Below are 27,957 nucleotides of genomic sequence, written 5' to 3' on the forward strand. Positions count from 1 at the left end.
CCATTCTGTAAACTAAATTAAAATGTAAATATTGCATATGCCTTTTGTGAAATGTACAGGATAGAGGAAAATTTAGTACATTGTCAACTTTTTTTTTGTTTTTTTGTTTTTTTGTTTTGTTTGTTTGTTTTTAAAGTTGCAGTGTGAATATGAACCATTTCCTATAGTGGCATGACTTTACTGTAAGTACAGAGGACTACTTCAAAATATAAGTCAATACACTATTGTATTCAGCAGGTTCCACATTCAGTGCTATTTTAGTTGGGGAATTATATAGCAAATATCACCCATCATCTTATTTCCGAAACTAAATAAAAATTTTAGAACATTTTATACCCTTTTAATAAAGCATATTATACACGGAAATTGACCTTCAAACTAGTATTGTATGGCCTATGCAGTGCTGCATTGTGAAATCCCAGAAAATTAAAACCTTAAAAATGTTCAGGGGGATTACTTTACATTCATCTTTGTCTTGTAATACAATCCTCTGTTCTAAAAGTTCAGCATGGAAGGAGGAAGACTTTTTGCATTGCCGTTAACTGGATTTGTAAGACATTTAATTTTTTGGTCTTCCTCAAATAAACCTCATTTGATTAATGCATTCTTTTACAGTGATGTAATAATATATATTTATTTTTTTCCCATAGCATGAAACTTTTCAAACGTTTCACATCTACACTGAATTAGTGTAATACATACATGACTATCAGAAGGCAGACAATGGGATTGTACCCATGGAGAAAAAAAGCATGTGAATTCTCCAATCCAATTTCTCAAAGGAGCAGCAAGACGACTAAGATTCTGCTGGTCTGGGTCAGCAGTTCTATGTGACGTCTGGGATATTTGCCACAATACTGGTATTTTCAGAACACTGAAAACATAAAACATGGGTAGTCTTGTCAAGACTTTTAGACAACTGACAAGTACTGCAATTTTTTCTCCTTTTTCCCTTAACGTCTGTGGCTGGAATGCCTCATTTTTCTTTTTGTACAAAGCAGCCATATTGGCTGGCATGATAGCATTATATTAGAGATAACATTTTTTATCTGCCAAACACCCATGACCACCCTTGCATTGCTAGCATGCCTATGTGGATTTTTGGTTATAAGAAATGCAAGCTCAATATTAGGGGTAGCAGAGAAGTTTGAGCTTGTAAATAGGATAAAAGGCTTTTGCAATTCGAAGTACCTACATAAACATCTACATAGAGAGGATTAAACAAGTCTGTCAAAGGTAAAAAGAGATACTCATCCCCTCCCCAAATCCCTTCCCACCCCATCCCACCCCTACTTCAACCCCTATAGAGTTTTATGATTTTTAACTTAGGTTGCTTTAGTTACACATTATAACTATTCTGCATCCATCTTCAAAGTCCAACATAAAGTTTTCATTTATTGAGACTGTTCATTTCCATATCAGGCTCTCTGTCTCTAAATAAACCCTACAGCTAGTGAACTGAGATCCAGCAAGCTGCTACATACTTGAATAAGTTCAATAAGGCTGATGACCATTCTTCAGAAACATTCAGCATAGAGATAGAAAGGAGGTCCTGCCGTACCCCAACAATACAAATCCGGCTTTACTTTGAACTGAGGTAGGACTGTGGTAGTTTTGAGAGTATACCAGTAAATACCAGATTTTACTGCTTTAGTGGGTGTTAACAGAATCTCCTAGCATGCTAAGGGATAAATACAGTTTGTCTTTATAAGGATGGGGAGGGGAGAGAAAAGAAATGAGGAGGAAGGGGAGAAGAAAACGAAGGCATTGGCCACCACTTCAGGTAGCCTGCTAAAAAGGTCGAGATTTCTATAGAATAGCTTCTTCAATTAACTTTCTCAAGCAGTAGCATGATGATAGATGCCAAAAACAGGAAACAAATGAGGCAGGTCATTTTCCTTTCTTTGATGATTCCTTGTCTTAATGTAGTCCATTATCATCTCAAAAGTGAAGTAACTGCCCAGATCAAAAAAGAAAAGTAAACCATAAGCAGCTTCAGATTAAGAAATGACAAATGCTGAGCAGTTTGTGTTGTTAATGTTATACTCCGGTATATGAGGTCATGGTGATCTAGCCAGATTTTTCACTCTGAAAAGAAAAAATAAATAAATAAAAGTGAGTAATGATCACCCCATGAAAAAAGAAGGCAGATTTTTAATGGCTCCACAGAAAGGCATGTCAAAAAGCATTTATCAAGTGCCTACTATATGCCTGACATTGTGCTTGATCTCAATGAGCTCACAGTCGAATATTTTCTTATATTGTCATTAGGTTCTATGGAATTCAGTTTCATGTAATTATCAACATATTTACAGGGCAAATTTTACAAATGACTATACAATTTCATAAAAATTAATTTATAAAATTTTACAAAATGTGTTAAATTTTATAAAAGCAAATTCAATGGGGAAAAAAACCACTGATATGTCAAGTCTGCAACGTGCTTTGGTATGTTGCCTCATTGGCTTCTTCCAAGAACCTTGGTGAGATAGGCACAAGAATTTATTATCTCTGCTCTATCGGTAACTGTGATGAAAAGGGATGGAGTGACTTGTCAGTGGCCATAGAGTTAAGAAAATACTAAAGCCAGGACTGGAAACTAGTTCTTCTGACTCCAAGCTCAGTTCTCTTTGCCCTAAATACTATACTGCCTCCATTCCTAAAGACCACTAGGAAAAAAAAAAAAAACTTTGATAAAAAAAAGAATCAGTAATACACACCAATGACATTAACCATCATTTGCATATTTTGTCTATCTCTGTAAATTCCAAATACTACACTTTATTTCTTGTTCTTTCCTAGGTGGAGATGGAGATATCCAGACAATTAAGATTCAATTTCTTTTCACTAAGTTTCCTCCCTTTCCACACTTGCTTTATCTTAGTTCTTTAATGGTTTTGCATGTCTTTTTTTCTCCCCAGGCCTTAATAAAATTTTGGCTTTATACCCTCCTCTAACTTTTTTACAATGAATTGGACACATAACTTAAGCTTCCAACTCATATTTTTACATGTGTATTATACCTTCCTGATGCTCTTTAATGTCACATTTTAATTGTTTAAAAATTCTCATGAAATGCCTTCTCTGGATCACAAAAATGGATACCATGGGTCCTGTTTATTTAAAAATAAAACTTAAGAAGCTTCCTGGGACACACTCAGGCCATGCCAAATTCCTAATGGACTATGTATAGGTTATAAGGTTATCACAGTCCTGTAAGTGTCTCCATCCTGATAAGATAGCCCAGGAAAGAACTAACCCCAAATTTCCATTCCAAGGAGGCTAGAAGAGTGTGGAGCTCAGGGTTGAGGTAGGGAAGGCAAGATCACAGAGAATTTGATTTCACAGTTTTATGTCTACCTCCAGGATGTCAAGTTGCATTACCCCTTGGGCTCACGCTAATGTTCTCACTGCCTTTTTCTACTGAAACCAAATTAAAAGTTTAACTTGTGCCAGGAAATGAAGTAGAAAGACATGTAAATAAGGTTTCTGGCCTCAAGGAGCTTATCATCTAATCAGAAAGTATAGAGCCTTGATTCTGTTGCCTTTGTTTGGAGAGTGAGGAAGGAACTGTCAGTGATTAATCACTTAATGTTCAAAGTATTTTTTTTTCCTACCATCAACCTAATCTTAGAAAACTTATTCTTCTGAAGGGTGGGGAGTCTGAGAAGTAGTTCTTCATATGAAAACATTATGAAGTTGGTAGAAGTGGTTGATAGAGACAAATTCATGCCCTTAATGAAGGACCAACCTGCTACTTCAACTAGGCCAATAAAGTCCAAGATTAGGCTAGAAAAGAAATTGGTAACCAGAACTTCAGGGAAAGTCAACCTGAGTTCATTAATTCCAAACAGGAAAAGCAGTTCAACAAGCTGGGAACCTTTTCCAAGGCACTAATCTGTACATAAAAGAATCCCTGAGGGCCACATTTTACTTTGTTTTGAAATGTAACATTATCAATATTTTATTTTATTTATATTTACTTTGTTAAATATTTCCCAATTACATTTTAATTTGGTTCAGCTGTACTCAGGAGTGTTGTGGGCCACCTTTGACACCTCTGGCTAAGACAAACTAGGGCCTACCTCTTCCTAAAAGCCTGGATAAAAGCAGGGTTAGCTTTAAACATCCTAGTAATTTTTGTAACCTTTGCTTTTGTTATGTTAAACTCTTTTATTTCCCAGTAGTAATCAGTAGATTAAAAACTCCTTAATTTCAAAGAGTAGGGAAGACAAGAAATACACATTATATGTCCTTGGTGGGGGGAAAAAACAAAGAGCAGAAAGAAGAATTAATGAAGGTTTCAGAAGAGAAGAGAAATGGGGCTAATGAGTCGACTTAGAGACCCTATATAAGTGCCTCAAAAGTGAAACGATAATAAAAGATTTAAACAGCAGTTCAAGACAACAATGGAAGAATGTCACAAGGCAGGTCATGATTAATGACCCAAATTGTACTGACAAAAATTGCTATTGCAGTCTAGAGGACAGACAGATGACTTCAGCTGGAGGTGGTCAGAGGAAGGTTTTACAGAGGGTATCTGGGATTGGAGAAGGGTCTTAGAGAATAGACAGGATTGGGATAGGCAAGAAGATAAAGACAGTTCCAAGTTAGGGGAGCAGTATGAAGAAAGGAACAGACACAGAAAACAATAAAGCAGGTACTTTCTAGGGACAGTAGGAGGAATAACTGTTCTCCAACAGAAAGCTGGTGAATGAGAATAACGGAAGGTAGGTTTATTGTTGGCCAGTCTTTTTCATTTGTGTCCAATTCTTTGCAACCCTGTTTGGGATTTTCTTGGCGAAGACACTGGAGTGGTTTGCCATTTCCTTCTTTAGCCCTTTTACAGATAAAGAAACTGAGACAAAGAGGGTTCAGTGACTTGCTCAGGGTTACACAGCTAGTGAGTGTCTGAGGTTAAATTTGAACTCAGGAAAATGGGTCTTCCTGACTCCTGGCCCAGCAATCTATCTGCTGTGCCACCAGCTGCTCAATGGGAAATAGGACTAATAGAAGGCTAGTATCTGACCATGTTAGCAGGTATTTTATCAGAGAAACTAGTTATTTCTTTTTGACGTGTTCTTTTGTGGACTTTTTAAAAAGTTTTGATTTTGGTCATCTTAGAGACAGCTCAGAGGCACACTGGCATAGTAGACAGAGTCAACCTTGAAATCACCTTGACAAGTCACAACCTCATAGTGACCTAGGCAACTCTCTTAGACTCTAAGTTTCAGGAAAAAGGAGTTTCAAACATGAATGACACGATGTGGAGAAAAAGAAAGGGAGCAGGCTAATAACAGATTATGAAGGACCTTGATTAAGGAGGTTGGAATTTATCCTGTTGGCAAATGGGAGCCACTGAAGATTTTTGTGCAGGTGAGCAGCATGGTAAAAACAGCATTAAAGGAAGATTAATTGAGCAATGTGTGTAGGAAAGAATGAAGGGGTGAGAAACTAGAGATAAAAGAGACAAGTTAGCAGATATTTTAGAAAGATAGCTAGGTGGCTCCATAGATAGAGTATTAGGTCTGGAGTCAGCTCTAGACCTGCATTCAAATCTGGCCCCAGACACTTACTAACTGTGTGACCCTGGACAAGTCATTCAATGCTCTCTGCCTCACTTTCCTCATCTGTAAAATGACCTGGAAAAAGAAATGTCAAACCACTCTAGTATCTCTGCCAAGAAAACCACAAATGGGGTCATGAAAGGTCAGATACAACTGAAAAAGTTAGAAAGACATTTGAAAACTTTGTTTATCTAGTAAAGCAGACTCCAAAGTGGAAATGTGACTTTTGTTTCCTGACAAATAAAAAATAAAAGTGAGAAAAAACAACCAACTCTACTGTTGCTTCAGAGATAGAGATCAAATCTATTAGATCTCATGTTCTTTAGAAATCCATGTTTCTACCAATCAGTGTGCCGTGCCTTCTTCAAACCAAACTGGCTTATTACTGGCTTGATACCAAAACAAGCGTTAGCAAACCCTCTCTACGATGGCACTACTGATAGAAGTAGCCAGCTTGAGAATGCTTACTGATACTCACGAAACATCAACAGAGTTTGCCATCAGAAACAATACTTGTTAACAGAGAGAGATGAAGGGTAGAAATTGAATGGCTGAAGATAGATTTCAATTCTGATAAAGATGACTCTTCGTTTCCTGAAATCTAACATGAGGATTTAGGAAGTATGGAAGCTTATTTATTAAACCCCAGAGATACTTCAATATGTCCCTCCTTCCAAATCTCTTTAATGCTTTTGGTTATCCTTTTCCCTGTGCCTGGAAAGAAGCCCTTCCTTCCTGGATCTTTGTTGCTTGATTTGAAATCCTTCCTTGATTAAGGCCAAATTTAGGTGTTACCTCTTTTCACAAGCTTGCCCGATCCCGTCAGCTGGAAATAATCTCTTAATTCCTTATGTCTCTCATAAATGATCTATATCCCTCCTATGTATTTTCTCTATTCTCATTTATTATTCTTTAACTTGTCATAATTGAGACTGTAAGCATTTTGGGTTAAGGGGCTATTTCATTTACCTTTGCATTCTCTACCCCCAAATACAGTATTGTCCATATGGAAGATGCTCTAATAAATAAATGTATGATCAATTGAAATCTCTGAGCTCACTTCAATTCAACAAATACTTATTAAGCTGCAACTATTCCAAGGCATAAAGCTAGGCACTAGGAAACAAAGAAAAAATACAGTAGCTCTTATTCTTAAGCTTGCAATATAAAGAGAGAAAGGGCATACACACAAGTTTGGTATGGGGTGTGAGAAAAGTAAAATGGAAAGATCTCAGCCAAGTGCTATAACAAATTTGAAGGAGGGATTATTTTTACTTCAGGGTAAGGGAAGAACAACAAAATTTCTATGGAGGCAGAAACTGCACTGTGTCTTGAAAAAAGAGGGAAACTTCAACAAATAGAGATGGAGCAAGGTAAGTCCACTAAAGACATAGAGGATCAGTGAACAAAGGCACTGATACTGGACAAGAGCTAGAAAGGATCTACAATCCATCCTGGATGAACACAGAATGCATGATGGGGAGTAGCATGAGATTATATATATGTGTGTGTGTGTGTGTGTGTGTGTGTGTGTGTGTGTGTGTGTGTGTATTTTGGTGAGGCAAGTGGGGTTAAGTGACTTGCCTACAGTCACACAGCTAGTGACTGTTACGTGCCTGGGGCCGGATTTGAACTCAGGTCCTCCTGACTCCAGGGCTGGTGCTCCATCCACTGTACCACCTAGAGATCTATCCCTAGCTGCCCCGAGCATGAGATAATATTGAACTTAGAGGCTGGAGCAAATCTTTGGAGGGTCTGTGATAATGCAAGTTTAAAAGCTGTGCCAATTTTAGGAATTCATTTTCAACTATTTATTTTGGAAATGTTATTGACAGAAGCTCATTTCTTTAATTGCACATTTTTTATCTGTGTGAGTCAGCTCAAGCAAGTCACTTCCCATTTGTGGCGTTGGCTTCACGATCTGTAATATAAGGCTGGAAGAGAGGATTTCCAAAGTTCCTTTCATCTCCAATATGCTATGCTTCTAAGAATCTACATGCAAGGGAGACCTTGAATTGAGATCAGCAATGATAGAGGACTGACTCAACAAAGAAAAATGGGAGGTAGAAACTTCACAGGAAACATGCCGCTTAAATGATTAACACATGGCAGACAGGCAACCATCCTCTGCATTTCAGCAACACAGCATTTAAACGTGAGAAAGCAAAATGACGATGGTGTGCTTCTGGTTGTTGTTACTGAGTTACTGCCACTGACAAGCTCTCACTCCACAATGTCACTTCCTCATTCCCAGAAAGACCGAAGGAGGAAAGCAAGAACAATGAAGTATTCCTGCATACAGTGGAATTGGGGGACATAAATACACTAATGCTTTGGTTTAAAATGATAAAATGGGCTGGTGTGGATGGCTATAATGCTTGCTACTGTGGTGGCTAGGAATAGTGAATTCCTTGAGCTTGGGAGCCATAAAGTTTCATTCAGTAGGCTAAGCTGATTGGGTTTCCCTAGGTCTAGCACCAATACGGCGAGCTACTGGGAGCAGGCAGCAACTAAAATGCCTAAGGAGAGGCAAAGCCATCCCATGATGGAAATGAAGCAAGTAAAAGCTCTTGTGACTATCAGTAGTGGGACTGGACCATGAGCATCCACTGTACTTACAAGCCTGAATCAAAGAGAGAGAGCCAGTCTAATAAAACTAAAACCAAATAAAACAACAACAACCATACCACCACCACTTTGGCGAACAATGTCCCTTCACAGAACTAATCCTTTATTTTCAAGTTTTTTTTTTAAAAATTATCTTTGCTATTACTAAGATTATTCTAGCAAGATTATTTATGTTAGTTCCTTTGTTGCTTAAAAGTGATTTTATTTCCTACTTAATAATAAAAAGAGTCAAGAAACTATCCCTTTTGGGGGGTAAGGCATTAATTTTATGCTCATTCTACTTTGTATATTTTCTAAGCTGAATGGCACTTGAATTACACTAAGTATAACTGCAAGGGAGAACCTAATTATTAGGAGGTACATAATTTTGGGAAAATGCTGTGGTTACTGAATTATATGTACTGGCTATGTTCCTTTAGAGGGTGTATACACAAAAGAAAGAATAAGAAAAGTTGCTTTGTCCCTACTTTTCAAAATTCCACCAAATATGAGATGGTTATTCTATATGTCACTTCATCTAGATAACATAATTTTCAACTTACATTTTAAAAATGTAAAGTTATGCATAATTTCTAGGATTCTTTAAGAACTGGTTAAAGAATTAACTGATATGAATGGGACTTAAAGTACAATCTAAGAATTAAGTAAAGAAAATCCAAAGTTTAGGTAAAGGTAGAGGATTAAAAATAAAATTGAATAAGTTCTAAACTGTATCCTTTTGGTTAGGCTTTAATGAACATTCATAACTGTGGCGGACTTTTGGCTTCAACACTATCCTTGCTTTCTCTTGTCCTCATGTTACAGAAACTTACACGAAAACACAGAACAGATACCTCAAAAGGGAGATCTCTGAACTGTTCTTTTTCTCTCAATAGAAAGCAATATGGAAGAACGGGGTAGGGGAAATGTCTGTAGAAGAAGCAAAGGCACAAAAAGCTGCTGACAATTTATGGGGTGAGGGAAAATGTATTTTAACATTTTCAACTTAAGAGTTAAGACCATTCTTAATATTGAATTACAAAAGCAAATCACATTTTGAAATGGAAATTTGACTTTTTTTTAATAATTAGCATCATGGATTAATGAAATTATTTTCTAATAAATCCAAACAAATTACTATCTAGGTCTGCTCCCCTCACTGAATAGATGAGGAAACTGAGGTCCAGACAGATAAAATGACCATCTTAAAGTCATTACAGTTGACACTACTACCAAACTTCCAGGACAGAATTTTATTCCTGAATTAAAATATAGTATTACAAAAGGAAAGTATAGCTTTTAGTAACAACAAAAATTCTTGGGAAAATAAACCTGACTGCTATGCATTCCTTTATTAAAATCAAAGCAAGACATTTCAAGAATATATCCAGAATGGCAAGTTGGCATTTCTTGAGTTATGTAAGGGAATAAATGCAGGGGAAAGTTTTTTTTTTTAATTTTTTTGTTTGTTAAAGTAAATTTATAGGAAAGTAAAGCTTCTCAGGCTGAAGAAAACAATTCTGGATATCTCTTAATCTTTCATGAGATGAATTCATAACTTCTTTTACATTAGCTCATTACTCCCACTTACAATTTGAACCATCATTCCTTTCTGATCCTTTGTTATTAAAGTATTCACTTCTAATCAAGTTGTAACTTGATGTTAATGCCACTCCACAAGGATGAGACAATTTAGTTTTTATAAAGACCTTATTGCTAAGAACAAAACAAAACAAAAAAGACTAGCTTCCCTTCTCCAACTCCTGTTTTTCCACCAACTAAAAACTATGTAAACCATTCAAAACCCAGTCCCTACCAACTCATTCTACTCACTGTTAGTAAACACATAGTTCAAAATATATCTTTGTGTTCACAATTTAGTCCAAGACAACCTGTGCTAAATCCAATACTGAGTTCTAGCATGAGGCCAAGCACACTGTATGTTCAATAATTAAACACTTTGCTTTATCTTTGCCTTTTTTTTTTTGCTTTTTGGTCACAAATCAAAAAACAGGCATCAACTTATCTCAGCCCACTGTGGAACCCTTAAGTCTTTTCAGCCACATCTGTACACAAAACAGTGGTTAGTGTACAGCCTCTAATATAAAAATTATTGCACCACCATCTAGTATAAAAGGACAAGTAAAATAATTACTTGACATAAAGATACTACCCAACCATACCCCGGATTTCAGTGGAGTCCACAAAAGAGAGGCCTTATCTTTACAGAATCCCAGAAAGTAAAGAGTGTAGGAAATAATTTAGTTGAACTCCCTAACTTTACAGATAGGTAAACTGAGGTCCAGTGAGATTAAAAGATCATACATCTAATTAGTGGCAGACCAAAGACTTCAAGCAGACCTTCCTGACTGAATCTGGTCATCGTTTCAATATGTCACAAAGTAATGGTTACTTTAGGTATGTTTCTTTAACAAATGAAAAAGAGGATAAAAAGCACCTTTCTGAAATTTTTGCTTAGATACCTAGAACTTAAATGTAAGGAATCATTTTACTTTGGTCTAGACAAGTGATTTAATCAGTATGGGAGAAATCCCAAAGCACAAACTTCACTGATACAATTTGGCAATAATTTAAGGTCTTTTAAAATTGCCTGAAGTACTCACAAGATAAGTGACTTATCCATGGTTAAACAGCAGCTATATGACAAAAGGCAAAATTTGAATCCAGACCTTCCTGAACCTAGGGCTGAACCTCTGTGTACTATGCCAGGCAGCCTCTCTGTTTAGAGCCATTTTTTTACAGGTATTTGGAGGGGTTTAGGGGAGAGCTCAAGCAAGTCACTGCTTTCACTCCACCATATTGCAGGTAGCCTCTCTGTAAGGGATCCCCTGGACCTTAATAAATACTTTTGATGTTGACATAATTAAAAATTTCATAACAGAACTATCCCTTCAGAAGGCCCTCTCAGATGATGATTTCTCATATTCCTTCCACATTTTTCCTTTCCAATAGAATACTGTTACTTACTCAAAGGAATTCAAAAACATAACACACACACACACACACACACACACACACACACACACAAGAAAAATGGCCAACACGGCTATTCATCCCAGCTAGCTGTAAACACAGCAGGGAAAGATCCCTTTTTACAGTTTACCTATGATGGTGTGGCTCCAAGGAAAATACATAGCAACTTTTATTTTGTTAAAGAAAAGAGTGAGGAAAAAAGGAGGGCAGTTTTGTCACAATAACACAATAAATTTCCATCTGTGTGTTACACCTGGAGACCAACTGATACTCCCTTTGAAAATCACCAGCAAGCTTGCTTACTTTACAAATGCAATACTATCCCCTAAAAACCACGCTATCCTATTACAGAGCCAACGGAAAACGAGGAAGCCAGTCATAAAATAATTTATGAAGCCAAGAAACATTTGGATGAATCCACCTCTGTCTTATGGACATTCCATTTTGCTTTTCTCACATAGTATACAAGTTGTGCTAAATAAATTAGGTTACTACTAGGTGGCCTTCGTACATCTAGCATCCTTTTATCTAGATAGTATACAAGTAAACTTGTATTCATCAGTCCTGCACAACAAATGAGGAAACAAAGTTTTGCTTTCTCAAAGGTAGTGAAAGAATGTAAATATAAACTGCCAAGTGATCCATCTTGAGAAAGAGTGTGTGTGTGTGTGTGTGTGTGTACACCAAATCTTTCTTGGACAGAGGAAAGATGGATTCTGCCTCATTTGTGTATAGTATTGCAGAAAAAGTACTAAATTTGGAAGTAGAGGATCTAGGTTTTAATCTTAGCTCTGTAACTTCTCCTTGTGGGAGATTGGTCAAATCCCTTCATCTCTCTGGGCCTCAATGACTTCATCTGTAAAATGAAGGGGTTAGAACAGATTATTTTTAAAGTTCTTCCATAACTGTGTCATCAATTTTTAAAACAACATCAAAAAAACTTTTTAAAACAAATATGTTTTCAGGAAAAAATAAAATAAAGTAATCCCTCCTATCACTCCTGTCTCATGTTGTTCCTGCTAATGAAGTCATGTTCTCTTAATACAATACAACAATATGCCTTTACTGCTTTTCCTCATCCCAAATTATATTTGTGAAAAACAACACTGCCAGTTGCTATAAAAATCACTTTATAAGGATACTTCACCCAGCAAAGAACTGAAAATACTTAATATTATTTAAAATATTTAACACTTTAATACTTAAAACCAATGAAAAAATAACCTTTCAAGTAAAACAAATATATTTGCTTAAATTGTTTAGAAACCAAATAAGATTGGAGTTGTTTTTCCAAGAACTAGCTATAGGCCTCTGAAAAGCTTAAAGTTCTTCAAAATATTGCAAAGGGCTCAGAGCATGACAGAGCTGCTTTTTCAATGCATTGTGAATGGCAGGCAAACGCACTGAAAGAGAGTGCAGCCAATAGGATAGGCAGCTGCGTAGCTAGAGAATGCCAAAATCCTTTCTAATTTCACATGTACTGAGCAAGGACAATACATCATAAACTAACTAGATACGAGTCTAGTCGAGGCCATGCAGCAATAGCAATTTGGGTTTCTCTAGCTGATAAAAATATGCACCAATTGGTAGATCTACATGTAAGTCCTGCAGGCCAAGAAAAATGATTTACATTCAAATCACCCATTATTTAGATTTCACTACTGAAAAAGACCAAACACCAAGTAACAAATTATCATTATACAGTTAATTTACATAAGAGGGACCAGAGAGCTAGGCCCTTCATGCCGGGGACAAATACAGGACCCACAACCATGATGAAGGCGGTGAATCCAGGCTTTCACTGAGTCATACTCTGTGCGCTCTTACCATCCAACATTTATTAAATGGAACCTCAAGAGAACCCTTCAAAGGAAGAACATCTTAAGAAGGAAGCCTGAGTGTTACGTATGGAAAAGAAAAATAATGGTCTCCATCATCTTAATTTGGTAAGAGGGTATATGGGTTGTCCATATGATTGCAAACTTCAGGCATTCCTACTGTCTCCAGGAGTCACTACAGCACCCTCAGGTCCTCAAAGCTCTACATATAACATTTCTTTTCAAATACATACATATGCACATGTATATACACACACATATATGTGTGTATGCTGTGCTCCATACAGATTTATTTATACCTATTTTTTTTAAATGTGGGCTTCAGGAAGGATTTGTACAGTCACATCTCAGGAACAGAGGATGCTAGAATTAAAAGTTAGAATGTAATTCAGTTCTAATCTAACTCCATTCATTTGACAGATAAACTGAGGGAGGTGAACTAATTTGCCCAACATCACCCAGGAGGCAAACAGCAGAGCCAGGTTTCAAAATAATTTCTTCTGACTCCAAACCCAGAGCTGTTTACAATGTACCATATTGTTTCTTTTCTGTCACAAGAAAGATTAAGTTGTAGATAAATGAGATGGTAGTTTATCAGGAATCTGAATAGAATCACTTCTAACCCACTGACATTTTAAAGGCGTTGTATATGAGGGGAAAACAAATTTCGGTGAAGATTTCATCACATCTGGCTCCCAACTCCCAAAATGTCTCCAGATGAATTGTTGATTTAAAAAGAGAAACAAAGTCTTCTTAAGACAATCTGCCTGCACCCTTCTTCAGATACAATTTCTAGAACACCTAATGGCAAGTCTAAGAAACACAAACTGCTTCTCTGAATTAGAGAAAGTAGCAAAAGAGAGGTTCAAGGTCAATGACAGACACATCCGCTTCATCTCTTCTGGACTGGAAGGCAATGATGCTGTTTATGACACGTGATTATAAGCATTTCTGGTGATGCTTCCCTCATTAAACACCCAAATGACAGAAGGATTACAAGTAAAATTCTTATCTACATAAAAGTTCCCAAAATGTCTACAGTACAAAATCACCATCCAAAGAATCTACTCACTGAAACTGGAGATAAAGGATGTAAGCAAATACATATGTTCTCAATTATAAGATTTTTTTCCCCAAAGCAATACAGTACTGCCAACATTTTCCACATATGCAACATAATGTCTTTAAACTGATTTACTTAGTTATTTAAAATCAAAATTTAAAGCTCTAAATTAATAGATACATAATAGAAAAGGTTGGACTAGATGACTTCTAAGGTTCTTTCTGGAGAATCCCTACCTTGTCTATGATATTCTGACAATGAGACAGCCTAGATTGTCCTTTTTTGTCATTATTATTTTTATGTTTTATTATTATTTTTCCTGCAGCCCAATCACTCAAAGATGGGAGATGCTATCCCCCCAAATAAATATCAATCAGTACACTTGGGTGTTTTTGGTTAACTTAATTTTGTGATACTCATTTTATATGGCTTAATATGTGGATAATGAAAAGCATGTGACATAGTAGATAGAGAATTGGCCTCAGAGTCAGGAAAATATCTGGTTCAAGTTCTATCTTTGACATGATGTGTGACCTTAAATATATCCTTTAATCTCTCAGTGCCTCCAGACAACTATGACTTTAAGTTGCAAAACAGTGACAATCTGCATTTGTAAAAGGAGTTTCCTCATTAAGAGTTCACTATTCCAATGAAATCATATATATGTGTATGTATGTGTGTGTATATATATATATCCATATATATATATCCATATATATATATCTATATATATATATATCTACATGCCATAGGATTATATTGACAGAGAGAGAGAGAGAGAGAGAGAGATTCTGCATATACATACATGTGTGTATGTTTGTAAGTATATGGAAGATTACTTGACAATTTCTCAACTTGACAGAATCACAAAATGTTGGGGCTGGAAGCGATTTAAGAGATCATCTGTTTCAACCCCTTTATTTTACAGATGAGAAAACTGCAATTCAAGTTACCCAAGGCCACCTGGAAAGTAAGCAGCAGAGCTGAGACTAGAACCCACGTCTCTTAAAAAGACAGCAAGTAGATCACTTTAAAAACACCATTGTATTTCATTCCTATTTCCTAAAGGGTATTTCCAACTTTTAATTCAACTAAACATAAATGAATGAAGCCTACTTCTGCAATGAAAATGTAAGACATGACACAAAGATCCAAAAAATTAACTAAGAAACGGAATGTGTAATAAAAACAAAAAGGCTAACTTTACCAAAACATAAGCGAGTTTCAACAAATTAAAGACTGTAAACCAATCAAATGATTTATAAATATGTTGATGATTTTTTTCCCTAAAAATCAGGCTTTACATATTATCTGCAGAGAGACTGAGCAGGAATGTCCTATGCTCTTTTCATAATTGCTGCAAAGGGCACCAGGGTTCACCACAAGCACTACTGCTTGTCACAACCCTCCCTTTGTTTATATTCCCAACAATGCAAAAACAGCTGCTTCCTTTCATCTGCTGTTTCTACTTTCATTACCCCCTTTAAGGAAATCTTCTAAGATTTACCTTATGAAAACAGATGCTGTCAAAAGGATCTGGATATATAATGCTGCTTTCTAGAACCCATGTGACAGTAAAAAATTTAATTTGGGATTTCTGACTTGAAAGAAAAAAAACAATAATGCCTGAGAAGGAATATTTAATTATGCAGATACAACAAAGAATTAAATGGAAGGGTTTTGTCCTTTTCCTCCCTCACCTCTGATTAATGAAGGATAACATTTTACAGGTATAGCAACCACACATTGTAATAGCAGAGGAGAGTACAGATTTAAAGGAGGAAATGTATTTTTACATACACTGCAATAGTTTTGCAATCAGGATATTCTTTGACAGATCATGTGTTTTAATTTTCATTCATTTTAATTTGTAAAATATGATTCTCATCTTTATAGGGGCTCCTTATATGTCAATAATGATTAATGAGGATGATATTCTTATTCTAGGAAAACCAACATGTAGAACTGAGCCTGGATCCTAAAAGAAAAGAGAGTTGGTAAAAGCATTTATCAAGTTTTTTTTAAAATATGCTCAAATGTAAATAATTGTGAAAAGTTTATCAAGCTAATTGAATTACATGAAAGGTCAAAGCATTCAGAGCAAGAAGGAATCCTAGAAATCCCCTAGTCCATTACTCTCATTTTATAAAGGCCAGATAATTTAAATGATGTGCTGAAAGTCACAGAGCTAGTAAATAGCAGAGTCAGGATTTGAATTCAGGCCCCCTTACTACTAGTTCAGTTTTTTTCCCCCACTATATCACACTGCCTCTACATGGTCTCCAACTCCAGTAAGTCAAAGGGGTGGGAAGGCATCATGCTTCATTATAGCTTATTAATGTTTCCACAATTTTTTACATCACCAGTTCTACATTTTCTTTCCACTGGTACAAAGGCTATGGAAGACATGGGATAATGACAGTTGACACCTGAGAGGATGAAAATAACATCACTACACTGGGGTCAAGGTACAGTGTATCAAATCGTGGTTGATCAGACCAATATGAGCTCAGAGGGCTCTAGGCTGGACATAAATAGTCCAGCTAACCCTTATAATGGTGTTTTAAGGCTTATTAGGTATGTGGTTGACACTACTTCATTTAAGGTCTATAAAGTTATTATTATTCCCATTTCATAGATGATAAATCCAAGCCTTGTCCATGTCTGTGGAGGGTCAGAGGCAAGATTTTCACCCTAGGTGTACCTGACTCCAACTCCAGTCTTCTATCTAGGATGCCACACTGTTTCTCTATGGGATGATAGACTGACTGACTCAATCTATTTAGGAGGCAGGACAGTATAACTATAAGGTAGTGTGCTGTACAACATAAAGAGACCAAGACAGAAAACCAAGGTTAAAAACCTTACTGCTAAAAATTTAGAGGTGTGTGACCTCTGGCAAGTCAACTGAACATTGCTGTTCCTCATTAGATAGGTAGTTCAGTTAAGACATAGGATTGTTGTGAAAATCAAATGAGATAAAGAGTGCCAATGCAATTTGCAAATTTTAAAGTACTTTACAAATACTGAGAGACAGTAAGACAGTGGATAAAAATGGAAAGATCTGGCCTATGACACGTATTGGTTGTGTTACCCTGGGTAGATCACATCACCACTCAGTGTTCCAGACAACTCTTTCAGACTCTACGTTACACAGAAATGTTGACCTGCACTGGTGGAAGGAATTTCTGTCATCCAAGGGGTTGCCTATACCAAATTAACAGTCAACTCTCTACCATTTATCCCTTATGAATCTGCAAGATATCATTACTAACATTTTGGTTCCCAAATTAATGAAGTGAGTCAAGGATTAAAACCTTCACTTTGTGATTTTAAGGTAAAAATTTTTAAATGAAAGCAAATACAGTGGGAAATGTACTCTAAAGGATAATGCAATATAAGGCAGCTTATTAATGAATATACTTCAAGTAATTAGTTGTTTGAAAGACTTAAGGCAGTTTCACATTTCAGGCAATCCCAGACATTGAACCCAGGAGACAGTGCCGTAGTGCAAATACAACACAACAGAAAGAATACATTAACTAAACAGAGTTCATAATTCAATGACTAATTGCTAATAACAGAAGAACTTTGGATGGGGCTGCTTTAAAGGATCTACCAGTTCTTTTACCTGCTCTTCATTCTACTGAAAGGCAAAGAAGATTTTTTTAAAGGACAGTGATTTCATTGGCAAAGAGAGTGCCCAGTGAGGAAACTCCCTCTTCCAATACAAGTCAGCACTTTCTCTGAGACTTACCGTTTTAAAGAGTTTCAAGAGCATTGAGAAGTTAAAGAATTTGGCAGGATTAAGAGACCTGATAGTATGTTTCAGGGGCAGAAACTGGACTCAGGTCTTTCTGATTCCAAGGCCAATTCTCTCTATAGTCTACTTACTTCATGCTGCCTCTCAAGATTTAAAATTGTATATAAAATATTTTATAAAGAAATGCAAGAGTTGACATTTACCTCACTGTGTGTTGAAATATCACAAGGGCCACCATGAACAGAATGAAGGGATGAGAAAAGCCATGACCATCCAACATCAAAGGATTTTACAGATTTCTCCAAAGCTACCATACTTTTCTGTGAATAGCCTGCCTTTGACATAGTAGCTGACAGTGGTCAACTTACTTTAGTGAAGTTTAAATATACTCTCCTATTAAATGGAAGTTTTAGGAATGGAAAACTTGTAGACAATTCAGTGTTTCTCTTTTACACAATTTAATAACAAAATCTCTGCTTTCTGAACTTTGAAAAATGCCTCAGCGGTAAGCTTCTTTCAAACGGAGTATTTGGATGTCTTTAAAATGTCTTTTAAAAACAATCTAGAGAACATATATTCAGGAGATAAGGCCATTTTAACAACATACAAATTAAGTTACCTACTTTTATTTTAATTTTTAAAATAAAATTGGTGGATATATGGTTTCGATAAAGAGGCTCCAAGAAAATCAGACTTCAATTTTAAATTTAGTTTTAAGATAAGTAATCAGCTACACATATACAATGCAAAGGAAGCCTAAAAATAAAGTTTTAAAATAAAATTTATCATGCTGTTCCTAAATTCCTCCCTCTTCCTCTCTCTCTAAATCATTAATGTAATTGTGAAACTGCAGCAGACTCAGTTTACTTTTTCATCTAGAGATATACTATGCTAAATTAATGCAGGAACAGGTTTACAGATGGTTAAAAAACACTGTACATGTACCCACACACCTCACTTAATTGTCCTCTTAGAACTTAACTGTAAAAATGAATGTGTTTAAAGTAATGTTTCCTTTAATTGGCATTCTTGTAGAATGAAGTATTCCATTTATCTGAACTCCAGACACCTAAGGCTTAATCCTTTAAAAGTGCCAACACTTATCATATGGCTTGCCTGTGGCTGATGATAAAATGAATGTTTAAAAAAGTGCCAACACTTCTTAAAGAAGATATTTTTGAAAGAAATTTTTTCAAAAATGTGTTCCACATTTCCTTGTCTTACAAACAGTATACACTTATCAAAATCTACCTATTTCAGGGGCAGCCATCAGTATAAAAATTAATTACTGCACTACATTCCTAATACAGTAGTTCCCTCAAAAGCTGTTGAATTATGTGGGGCTCTTGGCTCTTATGCTAAACAGCTCCAGAATGCTAAGCTTTTATAGTTTTTCCTGCTTTTCAAAACTGTATCCTTCCCAACTTTTCACTGTTCCCAAATGGTGTCAAATCCTAGCAACCCCCTTTAATGTTTCTCATCTGTAAATAACCAAGCTTTAAATGAGCACCCTAAGTGCATGGGCTTTATGACAACTATTTTCCAACTCGACTCAGAGGTCTTCTTGACTTCTTGGTTGAAAGATGAGTTCTAAATGGTTGAGGTTGACAGGCAGTGTATTATGGTGCTGTTTATATTCCTGATGCCCAGGTATAGTTGTTCTGAAACAGGAGATGAAGAGTCTTATTTTGCCTCTACCAGAGTCTAGGTGTGTAGTCTTAGGCCAGAACTATGATTCAGCTTCCTCATCTGGTAAATTATCTTAAGGTCCTTTTCAACTCCAAAATTTGATACTCTATGAGGTACTATATATTTTTCTGCCCTCCCTACACTCCCCCATCTCTCACTCCCCCTACCAAGGCAGCCTTTAAGTGAAGTTCCTGTCGTTACTTTTGTAAAGAATAGTGACAGAGGGTTATAAAAGAAAGGGAAAAAGGCAAGAACGACAGGAAACTCACCTGCAGCTGATTCCCCTATGGGTTCATGATTCAGGGTTGTCCGGTCAAATCAGATTTCCCTACTCCAACTACTGTCACAGTAGTTGAAGGAACTGGGCTGAGTGGCAGTGATTTTTCAATGAAGGAAGCACTATAAGCAATAGGGACTTATGGTGGGAGCATAACCTTCTTTGCACAAGAAGGAAAGGAGGCTTTACTGGATATTTCAAGATGTCTGTGAAAAGGATGGGACAAATGCTTTTTAAAAAGCCCCTACATCATTACTGATGTTTTTCAAGTGCCTACATAAAAACACAACCTCATCATCTAACTAGGGAAACTAGGTGGTGCAGTGGATAGAGTTCCAGCCCTGGAGGCAGGAGGAGTCAAACAGGATTGAAATGACTAATAATAAACAGACTAAATCATCTAACCACTAGAAGAGTTGCTTTAGGATTAAATAAGAATTTTAAAGTACTGACACCACATGGGTATTCCTTGATACAGTTATATGGAAAAGAGAAAAGAAAATCACCTCCTCAGGAAAGAAAAAACTCATGATTGCTAAAAATGAAGCAATGTATGGGTAAAAATTTCTAGGGCTTGTTCACACACACAAACATACACACACACACACACCCCACTTCCACATGGGTATTAGTGGATAGGCAAGGATAAGGGACTAGGGGCATGAAGCTAAGAGAAGTTGCAGTGCTAAAGTAAAAATAGCAAGGCAAGAGAGCAGAATGAGGTGGAGACTGACCTGGAAAAATCATGTACCTTCTTTTGCCTCAGTTTCCCCATATTAAAAAAGAAGAGGTTTAACATCTCTGAGATTCCTTCTCGTTTTATTTGTCTAGGAAAATATGTGACTACATAGAAGCGCTGCCATATGGAACTCAGAATGAGAAGAGGGATGTTATGTGTATATATGTATATGTATGCCTATATGCACATGTATGTGTCCATATAGACATATAAACACATATAAGTCTGCTAAAAGAATAGAACAATCAGCATCATCAGATAATAGAAAAATCAATGTTTTATACATCACAGTAGAGTGAGTACTAATTAGAATCAGAGTATTAATTCAGTTGTGATTTTGTTAATATTTTCCACAAAATGAAATGAATTCTGAAAAAATGGATGACAAGAGAAAAAAAAGTGTTCTATGTGCTATAGGCATCCCTTATAGATAGTTTTGGGCAGCTAGGTGGTACAATGGGTAGAGTGCAGAGCTTGGAACCATCTTCCTGAGTTCAAATCTAACTTCAGACACTTTCTAGATGTATAGCCCTGGGCAAGTCACTTAACTCTGTTTGCCTCAGTTTCCTCACTTGTAAAATGAGCTGGAGAAGGAAATGGCAAATCACTCCAGTATCTTTGCCAAGAAAACCCCAACTGGGATCACAAAGAGGTAGACATGACTGAAAAATGACTGAACAACATAGCTGGTTTTACGTTGTTATTATAAGGTAAAAGGTTATTATTTCCCATTACTATACTTAGGCATATAATTATTATCATTGAGGGATCAGAAGCCTCCATGCATGCACATTCATACGACTTTGCAGGACTTCCTTATCAACACTGAAAAATAAGTTGGCGTGTGAAATATCAGAGTTAATAATAATATTTGTTGACTAAGTAACAGGTTCATATGAACAGAGTTCCACCCTTACTGAGGGTCTAAGGTTTCCAATACCTGCAAACGTAAAAATCCTCAAATTGAATATAAATTCATAAAAATAAGAGCCATTCCCCAGTTGATAAATGGTCAAAGGATATGAAAAGGCAGTTTTCAGAAGAAGAAATCTAAGTGATCAATAGTCACATAAAAAATGCTCTAAATCACTATTGATGACAGAAATGCAAATCAAAACAACTCTAAAAGTACAAACTTGCATCTATCAGATTGGCTAACATGAAAGAAAAAGAAAAAGATAAATGCTGGAGGGGATATGGAAAAATAGATACATTAATACATCTACTGGTAGGTTGTTAACTGATCCAAACATTCTGGAGAACAGTTTGGAACTATGTCCAAAGAGTTATAAAACTGCATACCCTTTGACTCTGCACTATCACTATTAGGTCTTTATCTTAAAGAGATCAAATAAAAGGAAAAAGGATCTATATATACAAGAATATTTATAGCAACTCTTGAGGTGGGAAAAAATTGGAAATTGAGGGAATGTGTTTCAATTGGAGAATGGCTAAACAAGTTGTGGATTGTGATGGAATACTGTTTTGTAAGAAATGACAAGCTCCTGAAAAATACTGGGAAGACATATATGAACTGATGCAAAGTGAAGTGATCAGAACCAGAATAACACTATACACAATAATAACAATATTCAACTGATCAACTGTGAAAACAATGACCCAAAGTACCCAACATGAAAAATGCTATCTACCTCCAGATAGAGAACTTAGGAACTTTGAATGCAGTTGAAGCATACTTTTTTTTCCCCTTTATTTACTTTCTTGCTTTTTATTGTTTGTTTGTTTTTGCAACATGGCTAATATGGAAATATGTCCTGCATGACTTCACATGGATAATCTATAGTATACCGCTTGCTTTCTCAGTGAGTGGGAGTATGAAGAAGGGAGAGAATTTAGAACTCAAAATTTAAAAATAAACTTTAAAAAGAATGCTAAAAAAATTAATTAAAAATAAAGGATAGGAAGATGGAAAAAATATTCTAATGAACTTTGACAAACTCAACTCCTTAATACAAAGTGCTTCAGAAGTAAGGCTGAAAGTGAGTCTAAGCATTCTAGGGCTTTTTAACATCAATATTAAAATCCTTTGACATGACTAGAACTTTTAAATGTCCTTAGCTTTGAAAGAAAACCAAGCTTTATCCAAAAAAAGGTCGGCTTTTTACAGATTTGCATAAATTGTGAAAAAACTAAAGCTTTTGATTTTAAAAAGGCCATCACTGGATTTTTTAGGCTTCAAATAGCAAAGTGACAGAGTTTCCATTTGTTTATAATAAATAGCGAATTATACATTACTTCTATTTGATTTTCTCATATTCACAAGAAGACAATATTAAGTTGTCAAGAATTTTCATGGGATATAGACTTGTACATAGGTACCTTTGTGAAGCCTAATCCTACCCACCCCCACCTCCCAGAAAAAAGGTAAAAATAAACTATTTTCCTTTTTAGCAAATTACTTTTTCATTGAATACCTAAATAAGTTTTAAATGAAATTATGTATTTATTTTAAATCTCTCTAGAAGGTTTTAAGTGTAGAATTTCTGATTGACCCAATTTGTAAGATTACCACTAGAATAGCTTTCTGATGTGTTTGCAGTAGTAATCTCTATACTTCTGCATTTACCTTAGGTCACATCTAGATGAATTTTAAAAAGACAAAAATAAGATATAAGTACTACAATGAGCATTTGCCAGATGATATTTTATTAGTAATGCTGATACTACTATCAAAAATGCCTGGGGGCCTGTGGGATGGGAAATTGACTATTAGGGTCTGCTTTTCTAAGGAATTTCTGCTAAATCTGGTCTCAGCAACTTTGTGATTGGGGCAAAAGACGAGAGCCCTAGTGTCTCCATTTCTAACTCCTCTAAACAAAAACAAGCTGCTCAACACAACATTTAATCCACACATCACCTAATTCTGCTTAATACTCTAAAAACTCCGGGTAATATTTGGGTAGTTTTTAAATTTAGCAAGAACATCCTGGCCTATTTCAAAGACCTTTTCTCCCACCACTCTGCATCCCCCTAACCCCCAATATAATCTATCAGTGCCTTTTGAAAACTTGAAAGAAATAAAAGCCAGGGAGTCCCACATTAATATAAGCTGGTCCCTTGGCATGGCAGTAACAGATGGCAGTGTAACTCAGAACTAGGTTTACTGAAGGATTCTTCAACAACAGAGCAGGGAATTTGTGATGATGAAATAGATTTCAGTCCCTCTTCTAGAATGACCCTATATCACAACACCAGGCAGTGTGTGTAACTCCACAAACCCTATCCCTCACTCTGGAGATAGCAAGATTGCACATCAATAAACTGTGTCATGTGGTAAGAGACCTGGGTGCATGTGTACTTACTGCACATTTTTATTTCCTTTAATTTGCTTTTATTCAACTTCAAAAGTAAACAAATCCACTACTATGAGAAATTTCCTTTTTTTTCCAACAAAGGAAAAGTTTTACCACTACCTTAATCACTTTTACTGAAGAGGAAAAGAATCCCCCTATTTTGTTTACCCTGTGAGGCAGACAGTCTCCAATCATTAGCCTGTTGTCAACAGCGATGCTGGGGTAGATTACTAGTGTGTATTGCTTGTAATGGCAGGTGCATGGCCCTGGGGCTGCCATCTGCTAGGAAGGAAGTATTCTCTTCTAGGATGCTGAAGAGACTGACAGCTAATGTAAACAAAACACTGAGTCATCTATAATAACCAGAGTTCATATAGGAGACTTCTAGGCACTTTTCTCCATAGATACAACATGAATTTTTATTCATTTATTTGGGTATCTATGCTTTGGCAAAAACATGTATTTCTAAAAGGAATATTATTATTATCATAATGACTATTATTATTACAGATTGGTTTTCATGCTAAATTCCTATATTCAACTTGACTAACAATTTCTCTTTATTTTCTTAAGAAAAATAAAAGTTTTGGTAGAATTATCAACTCACAAATAGATAAAGTAGTTATTGATAGGTTATTTATCTATCCTCAGGCAATTTCTAAATTGGTTAGTTTTCAAATAACCCATCACTGAATGGGTTAATGACTCATGTCTTAGGAACCTGTTAGAGGAGTTAGACATAATGAGGGGTATAAAGTATTTCATTTTAAATAATAAATTAGCCTTGAAAAACATGAAAAACTCCAAACAAAAAATCCAACTGAACACTGAGCACAGCTTACCAGTTATTGCATTTATAACCTAAGCTATTAAGTCTACCTAGTCCTATTCTAAGTAGGTTCTTAGAACTGAATTATCCCTAATATTTGGCTGTCCACATTGAGTAAATTACTTAGATGTTTGACAAATCTCCATTTCATTTTTGTGTTATGTGGGCACTATCAAAATTAGCCAGAGACTTTCTGTGCAAAAACTTGCCCCTTTACTTGACCTCCTCTGGGTTAATTAAGAAGGTACCTTCTATTCAGCCCAAGAAGTAATTCTAGTAGACTGAGGGGTCTTAAAGGAGCTTCCACAAATGCCTGACTTACTCCAAAGTCTACTCTGAAAAAAATTAAGAAACTATTAGTCATTATAAGACAGTGCAATGCACTCTCTTTAATGTGTACCATTTTTCCTGCCACTAACTTGGGCAAGTCACATAAACTCTGGGTCATAGTTTTCTACTATGTAAAATGGCACTGACTACATGACAAGTCTTTCTTTCCATGTCTAAAATTCCATGCCTTGATGAAATCCTAGAAACATTAAAGCAAGTTCTTCAAACTGAATAACCTATTTAAAATCTTCCAAAGGTTCTAGAAATTTCTCATCTTTCTCCCCTGAATCTTTATGTCTTCATACACAAGCACAAATAGGGGAGCAAGATACTGTAGAAGGAGAAGTGGACTAAAAGTTTGAAGACTGAGACTCCAATCCTATCTCCATTACTAGTCTGTCATTCTCCCTGAACCTCAGTCTACACATCTATAAAATATGTAGAAGGATACCTGCCATCCTTACTACTCAGAGTTGTTCAGTGTTTTACTACAAGTTAATGTAGTTAATAACTCCAATACAGCTAATGTAGTAGATAATTCTAAATATAATGTAGTAAATAACTCCATATAACTAATGTAGTAAATAATTCCAAACTACTTGATGATTGTCAAGTTATTGCTATTGAACAGTTACTTATTAATGTAAAATTTAGAAGTATCATTAATAGTTCTTTTGCTAAAAAAAATAGAAAAAATCTGAGGTTTGTGAGCAGAAATCAGTAAATCTTTCATTACAGCTAAACTCAATAGCATTCCTTCAGAAACAAAAGACATTCTCCAAAAGGTTGTTGGATTGTTTTTAAACCTCTGTCATTTGGGGGCATATTTGTAGATAGATACGAACAGTTTATTTGATGCACTACAAGAGAGAACATATTTTCCCATACAGAAACTTTAGGGTTATGCAATAAAACATTGGAATATAATTGATTATTGCACAAACTTTGGGATAACTGTTAATGTGATGATGAAACAGATTATCATGACAGGAACCTTTGCCACAAAATAAAATCTCAAGTTTAGAAAATAATCTATGCCAATTTGAGCATTTTTATTTACATCTTTGATCAAGTTATCACTTTGAATTTATATTTAGAACAAAGCAAAAACTACTTCTCTTCCTGTGGGGTTGCTTTTTAAATTTAAATGTGTGTTCAAATGAGGATAAGTATATGTAAATATCAATCTAAAAATACAGTTTCTGGAAAATTTATAAATAATTTGGTTAATTTAAAATCCTTAAATAAATCAGTGGCTTAAGGGCAGTGAATGCAGTCAATAAAGCTGGTCTTAAAGTCAGAAAGACCTGGGTTCAAGTCCAGCTTCTGATTCACAACTGCTATGTGACCCTGGGCAAGTCATTTAACCTGTTTGTATTCTGGACAATCCCTAAGGCTATGAACTGAAGAGTAGGTACCAAACTGCAATGTAAGCAGTAGTTTCCTTATCTGGATGTTCTCTATATAAATAAAATTACAGGTCAATTCCCTAGCCCTTTCTAAACTATTCCATATTGATATAGACCATTTGGAAGATGCTACATTTGCAAATGACAGTAAAAGTAATTATTTGCCTGAGAAATGAATTTTGAAGAATTATATCTTATCCAACTTAACTAAAACTGACAGAATGGCAAAATAAATGTAGCTCACTTTTAAAAGTTTATGATTAACTAAAATATACACAAAAGCATTCGTGTTGCACAGCTCACAGTATTCTAAAACTTAATAAATCAAAATTTAAAGGATTTATTTGCCAGTCAAAAATTATCACTCATTCTAATTCCCATAGTAAGCACCTAGATTATACAAAATAACATCTCCCCAAGTTAATAAAACAAATCAGAATGATCAAATTGAACACGAGGTGGGTAAGAACACAACATACTAGTTTCAGCCGAATTTTCCTGCAGCATTCTAATGTAATGAAATTCTCTAAGTTAATAAGTATGGCAAGCTCTATCTAACATTATTTTCTCTTATGGATGGTGGGAGGGAAAGCCTAGTGCATAAAATATGCTCCAAATCTTTTCTCTGTTTAAACATACATTCCCATACGTATTTTACTTAGAGCCGAGTCAATGTTACTCTCTGTAGCTATCTTGAAAGAAATCAAGTAATCAGAAGCAGCCATCAACCTAACCATTTCCTCTGCCTTGAGCAATGACTCTGCTGGTTCACTTTAGAACAAACCTACCCTTCAACTTTGTCTACAATAATTTATCTTCAGTGGTTCAGAGTTACTATGACAGTCTTCAAATGGACATTCAAACTAAATGTAACTTAAAATACAAAAAAAAAAAAGAACACTGATGTCCAGCACCCTCTATACCGCTTTGCATTTTAGATGGCATTGATTTTATTTTTTTAATAACATGTAAATTAAAGCTCAAAATGGAAAATGTTTAGGGTTTTCCCCCTGCAAAATGTTGTATTTCTTTTATATTTTGAGTTAAATTTTGCTTTTGAAGATGTCAGGTTACACAATTCATGGCACTTTTAACTTCAAATACTTTATATTAATTTCAATTAGAAGCACAAGTTATTTTTAGTCCTGTCTATACTACAGAAATTCTTCAGAGAACTCAGTTTGTGGACTGACTAGGACCTAACTGGAGAAATTTGCCTAGGAGGGTGGGCCCACAAAAGCTTATTTTACCCTGAATGATTTTTTTTTCTCCAAACTCTACTTGGTAATGTAGATAAAAGACTAAAGTTACATTTTCCCCTAAGTTTAAGGTGAAACTGGAACACTTGATTCTGTGCTACCAAAAAAAGGCAAAAACTCCCTTTAGTTGCCAAATCTGATACCAAAAGTTAACTAATTCTTGGAACTATGTTTCTGTGGAAAATGCATTAGTGGGTATTTTAACAGAAAAACCATTATGCTTTGGTATGGCTGGAAAACTGTGACCTTGTTTTAGGTTTTTCTTAAAAACAACAACAA

At 35.6% G+C, this 27,957-nt stretch overlaps 1 protein-coding gene across 1 annotated transcript in view; it reads right to left on the bottom strand.

The window, feature by feature from the left end:
- Nucleotides 1-1,293: 1,293 nt before the first annotated feature.
- Nucleotides 1,294-27,957, bottom strand: part of LOC114046184 (insulin receptor substrate 2-like) — a 35,850-nt gene continuing 9,186 nt past the window's right edge. The window contains exon 2 of the mRNA XM_027866415.1: nucleotides 1,294-2,088. Within this exon, the coding sequence (XP_027722216.1) occupies nucleotides 2,084-2,088 (5 nt within the window). The 3' untranslated portion in view covers nucleotides 1,294-2,083. The remainder of the gene's footprint in view (nucleotides 2,089-27,957) is intronic.

The sequence above is a fragment of the Vombatus ursinus genome, unplaced genomic scaffold (genome assembly GCF_900497805.2).
Source record: "Vombatus ursinus unplaced genomic scaffold, bare-nosed wombat genome assembly UNPS02014781.1, whole genome shotgun sequence".
NCBI classification, from domain to species: domain Eukaryota; kingdom Metazoa; phylum Chordata; class Mammalia; order Diprotodontia; family Vombatidae; genus Vombatus; species Vombatus ursinus.